The 5,979-nt window shown below is 36.5% G+C and overlaps 1 protein-coding gene across 1 annotated transcript; it reads right to left on the bottom strand.

Annotated features, from left to right (window-relative positions):
- Positions 1-440: 440 nt before the first annotated feature.
- LOC112167236 lies at positions 441-5,653 on the bottom strand. Its single transcript, XM_024304223.2, has 7 exons — positions 4,939-5,653; positions 3,983-4,449; positions 3,311-3,616; positions 2,739-2,825; positions 2,115-2,198; positions 1,491-1,614; positions 441-1,044 (listed from the first exon to the last, which is right to left on the bottom strand). Exons 1-3 carry the CDS (start codon positions 5,580-5,582, stop codon positions 3,315-3,317), a joined length of 1,413 nt encoding a protein of 470 aa, XP_024159991.1. The 5' UTR covers positions 5,583-5,653; the 3' UTR covers positions 441-1,044; positions 1,491-1,614; positions 2,115-2,198; positions 2,739-2,825; positions 3,311-3,314.
- Between the last annotated feature and the right edge of the window lie 326 nt (positions 5,654-5,979).

The following is a 5,979-nucleotide window of genomic DNA, read 5'->3' as shown; positions in this document are numbered from 1 at the left end:
CAAGGGTAGCTTAACCACAAAATGAGAAAAGGGTGACAACCTCATTTTTGGAAACCACAAAAATACATAAGAATAATCAAAATGGTACATCATTTAGGTACCTCGTCAAGGATTATCTATGTATAGAATAATGCAGCATGACAAGACAGAAATTACGATTTCGTTGAAAAAAAAAAAAAAACACAAAATAAAACACAAATTAAGATGAGGACAACCAAATGATAAATTCATTTTCAATTTGCAAGAAGGATGAAGAACCTAAAATATGAACGGTGAATGTAGAAACAATACACAGTTCACACCAGCAAATCTATCACACACACACAAAATCAAGAGTACTGGAGCAACGAGGGAACATGTCATTAATCACTGTGAGACACAAGTGAATCTGACCGTTGAAAATCAGTGCACAGTTTTAAATTGTTATAATTTCTGCTTTTTTATTTAATACATGTGGTTTAGATGCATTTGTCATTCACAGCTACTAGCAAATTACAAGAGGCACAACCATATATAATAGATGTGCAGCAACAACTAATAGTTTAAAGCAAAAGCTGCTCTAAACCCAAAAGAGACGGCATGCTAAAGTACTTTACGCCAAAAGGACAGCAGCCTAGAATAGTCCACCTAGAGTACTTCAAACAACACTACCACACTAAAGCACTTAACTAGGTAACTATTACAATAGGAGTGACAATTATTTAAATAAGGCTTGGTTTACTTTTCCAACAGTGAATACCGAACTTCATATGAGCCGGAGAATGATCACCATATCAGCTGGAGGCAGATGGAGAGGGAATGCTGGAGAGGGAATGCTGGAGGAGTGTTATTGAATGCATGTGGTACTTGGCTTGTGGACTAGCAAAGATACATGGATCAATATGACCTGCTCCCATTACTGAAGGGAAAGCAACTTGAAAACTCCTATCTAGAATTGGGTCTAAAGTATTATCTAAAGGATTTGCTGTCGATATAATGGCATGCAGCAGGGCTCAATTTGAGTGTGGCCTTGAAAAATTATGCGTGTCCGCAGGAAAAACTGATCTGGAAGCAATATCAAACAGCAAAAATAAATAAATAAATAGAACAGAATCACAGCTATACTAATAGGTATCTCAATTACAGCAACAAAAAACACGAGAAACATTGAGACTGCACCAAGCTATAATATGAAAAGATATAAAAGTGCATTTTCCTCATAATGAATTCAAAAGATTTAATCAAACCCAAGGTGTTCCATTGGATTCAAGAGTGGACATGTATTAATCTAAGATGTCAGAACACTTTGCAGGATGATAGAACTGTGAATGAATTTTAATATCAATTAACTTGACGAATTATATTTTTCATGGCCAGAAACGAACCTGCAGGAATGTTAATTAAACATAATGGATCTGATTGTTGGGAGGCGATTATAGAATTGAAATTTCTGCTGATAACAAACCCACATTGTCGGCAAATTTATCATAAGATACACGTACAAGATTCACCTGAGTTCAAGAGATCTCAAAGAACTAGTTTCCAGAAGATTCTGGCTGCCTTGTTAGATATAGAGTATCTGCAACAGAGAAAAGGTCCGATATTTGCAGAGTTCAATTCCCGGTCTATCCTTCCCTTCATCAAAGGAAAAAATAGTTTAAAAGATGAGTTCGATCAACTTTCAAGAAAAGGTAGAGTTATCATCTGAAAGGAAGGATGGAGTCCAAACCATGCAAGTTAAACTAGCAAATAGTGATAGGAATAGCATAAGTAGCAAATAATTAATATGATTCTATACACTGACCATTTGAATTTATCATGAGAAAAGGAATGCAGGTTTCATACTTCATAACTTCCTGACTCTACTAAGTTTCATCATTAGTTGCAAGAGTGAGTTATCTGTCAAACTTCATATAATTTTCATTTTAGCAAACGGAAATGACTGTGAACAATGCTACACATAGTACGTGAATTGTTTGGAGGAGCCTAGAGACATTTAAAAAACAAAAAAAAAGATCAAGTTCTTTGGTTAATAACAAAACCACAATGTTTGCAAGTTTAAGGTCAGATTCCAAATACAAGAACCACCAAGGTTTAAGAGAATTTAAGTGTAGTTAACAAGAGATTCTGGCCACCTTAACATAGTTAGACTACATATCTACAAATTAAAGACAAAAGTTTCTGATATTTGCAGAGTTCGACTCCTGCTCTCCCCAGCCCTGCATAAAGGGCAAAAAAAAAAATAAGAGTTGAACTTTCGAAAAATGTGGATACAAGTTAAATGGCAGAATTAAAACATAATCAAGATCTCAAAGGAAGTAGGATGGTTTCCAAACCAGGCATGTTGATGTTTATACTAGCAAATACTGACAGGAATAACATAAGTAGTAAACAATTAATCTGATCTTATACAGACTATTTAAAGGGACAAAAGGAATGCAAGTACAAACTTCCTGACTTCAAGAGGTTTCATCATTAGATGCAATCGTACTATATCCATTTTACAATATACAGAGGTCTCGATAAATACAAATAGAGCTTCCTATGACTCTCTTCTTTATTATTATTTAGTCTTTTTCTTTTTTCTTTTTTTAAAACAGCATTTTATTGACTAAACAAAAATCATAATACAAGGAACCAGACAAGAAGCCTGCATAGAAAAAAGAGACAGTTTGTGCAACGGAACAAGATGCTCAACTGACACTAAAACATACTAGTAGAGAAGGTTCAAGGATCTGATCAGAAGGTTCAGCAGTTACCTATAACTGCATTCTAAGCAATCCATTAAATATCTACAAAGAACCAAGTTTCTGATTGACAGAGTTGACTGTCATCCTCCATTTTCCCTGCATAGCAAGTAAATAAAGCTTTCAAGAGAGGGTCGATATCATGTTGAATAGCAGAAATAAACTGGAACTGCAAATCAACAATAATTTAGGCCGAGTTCAAACAATTTCATTTAATACATCTGCTAACAAATAGATGGGATGTTGTAAAGAAATATGACATGTGATTTTAACACTGATCTTATACATGGACAAGTTATAATGACCAGAGGACCAACAATTATGAAGTTAATAACTTCAGATGTCTTAAACTCCCAAGGTTGCATCATTAGTTACAATGCCAAGTTTTTGTATCAGATTTCCACACTAATGTATTTATAATATAAAAAGTTTTCTGATAAGTGATAAGATGAAGCATACTATCAAGTATCGACACCAGCTTTTGCTAGACAACCTAGAAAAAAAAAATATCATTTTACTAGACTTGAAAATCAACCTATAACTCCGAAGCAAAAGCAATAAAACTATCAAGTTTTTAGAAATACCATATCAGAGCGGGGCTTGTTTCATAAGCTTTTGCTCTAGCTTGTTCCCAGAATAATTTGCTATTAACACACTAGTTATAAATCCAAGCCTGCTGACCCTATCTTTAAGCACTGACACCCGTTTCTCATTTAGAGAGCTGTTGCTAGCACATTCACTGTCAACAATGCTTGCCATATCTGAACTTCTTGCAGTACTCCCAATAACATTTTTCAAGTTTCTGTCAGCCTTGGACCCTTCAATCAAAACTTCATTCAACAAATCCTCTGTCCCTGATCTCGTTGACTTCATAGTATCAACGAAACTTTCTGCAATTGAAAATGACAGATTTTGAGCACGACTTGATAACTTCTCACTGCCACCACATGTTCTAGTTTCGACATTTTTTTGTTTCTTATGACAGTTAATTTTTTGTGATAGTCTATCTTCATCTATTGGACCTCCAGCTTCAAACCTTTCTGACTTCATAGTATGAACAGTACTTGAAGATGCCAGATTTTGAACTTGACATGGAAAATTTTCACTGTCATCACATGTTCTTGTATTAACATTTTTGAATTTATTGCAATATTTCATAAGTTCTGATAAAGTTAGTCCATCTTCATCCATTCAACCTTCAGCTTCCATTCTACTACATTTGCAAGGAAATCCTGGAGGAACAAGGGAATCATTACCTTCATTCCTTCCTTTTGAAAGCAGCTCCAATTTTTCGGAATACTTTGGATTAGAAACAGAAGGAAGGATGAAATCGTGATTCTTCTTCCGTTTCTTAGATCCTTCTACAGCTTTCTTGGGGGCAGAACCAGGATGTACAGGGGCTGGTTTAGCCCTCATTTGTGATCCTCCAATACACTTTGATTTCTTTAATTTTGGAGTGATAGTCTTTTTGAGACCCAACATTGATTCCTTCCACCACTTCAAGTATCTTGTGCTTATATATGCCTTCAAAAACCTGGATGGAACATATAAACTAGCATTCCCAAATTTCTTGATGTAATGATTCCAAGCTCTATCAGAACTCTGATTGGATCGAGCGACAACACATGGAATGTCTTGATCAAATCCAAACTGCATTGCTACTCTATGTGGAAGGTACTGCTCAATAGTACCAAATCCAGACAGCTCACTGGCCCTCAAGCATCTGAAAAATGAATGCAACTCATCATCCAAACCTGAACAATCTGATACATGTATTTCCTCTTCAGGATAGTATTTAGGCAACTACCAGTTTTCAATGGTAAAGGCATATGGACGCCACTTGAAACCATCTCCGGCGGAGTCTAAAACCCTCCTCAAGTTTTCAAATTCCACACCATTTACTTTGTCCCATCGAGCCAATCTTGGCTGCCCAAGATTGATCACTCCGGGGATAGGACTTAGCTCTACAAATCTTTCCCACGCCCAAAGCTGAATAAATTGAAATGGTGACTTGATGCTGACTTTCATAGCACCATCACAACCTGTCTCTAACTTTCTTGAATCCACAATTGCTGAATTCAATAAACTCAAGTCTTTATAAATACTAGCAAGAACAGCGGGTGCAAGTGCAATTCGGGTGCCCCTAGCTAAATGAATTGCAATGGAAAAGACACCCTTTTGTATTGTATTATAAGTACCCGGAAAAACATACCTGCACAACCACATCACAAGAAATGCTTCATGCTCCAATTCACTGCCATTGTTTTTGAACTTCTTCAACCATAAGCTAGCGGAAGGTCTGCGCGACGCACCCCTGTTTATTTCTGTTCTCACTTCATTAAGTTTCTCTTCTATTTCCTTGAGCTCTCTGTTTTCAAGAAGGTTGAAAATCGACTCTCCAAGAACGGAATAGCCACCCATCACCATCAAATCCTCTAATGTAATTGTTGCTTCACCCCATGCAAAAATGAAACTATTAGTTTCAGAACACCATTTCTCTGCCAACCCATATATCAACTCGGTGTTTCTTCTTATTTGGTACGTCGAGTTGAAGATTGCTTCATATATACCAGCTTTCTTCCATGTGGATTGGTGAAGTGAAGCCAATCGGTCAACCCAAGCAGTCCAATCTTCTTGAAGCTGAATTCTCCACCCAGGGAATTCTACCTCTAAAGGGCATTCTCTTGGCCCAAAATGTGAAGGGAGGGAGGAGAAAGATTCATTAGGGAACTTAAAAACAGAGGAAGGCACTATCGGTTTCAGAAAATGGGCTATTTTGTGAAATGGGTCTCCACCAGTTGGTGAAACCATGAGCTCTTCTTTCTCTTCAACCATGGTGTCCGGTGGACGATCCATCAACTGTGGCAGCGAAGATTAGTCACAAGAAAACGGAGAACTGATTTCTTTCTTGACAAACGAGAGAGGAGTTAACTGTGGCCTTGAAGTGGGAATACTCAAAAGACGGGTTAATTACTTTTATTATTTTACGTTCTCTTTTCAAAAAACAAAAAAGAGAAAGAAAAAGAAACATTTAAAGTAATTGTCTCTTCATTTTCTCACAAAACGTTAATCTTGGCCATGTGGAGATTGGGTCATCAATACCTTTGTTTGGTAAAGGGTCATGAAATGAATGTTAAGATCATGAAGGTAAAAGGTGGTTATTAATATTTAGGGATAATGACCACTTACCCATAGAATACCAAATATAACCCCATACACTGCACTAACTTATTTTCAACCCCAATCACCCAAA

Source organism: Rosa chinensis, chromosome 5, assembly GCF_002994745.2.
Source record: "Rosa chinensis cultivar Old Blush chromosome 5, RchiOBHm-V2, whole genome shotgun sequence".
NCBI classification, from domain to species: Eukaryota; Viridiplantae; Streptophyta; class Magnoliopsida; order Rosales; family Rosaceae; genus Rosa; species Rosa chinensis.
Note: the sequence above shows the minus strand (reverse complement) of the source record. Positions and strands in the feature narration are given on the sequence as shown.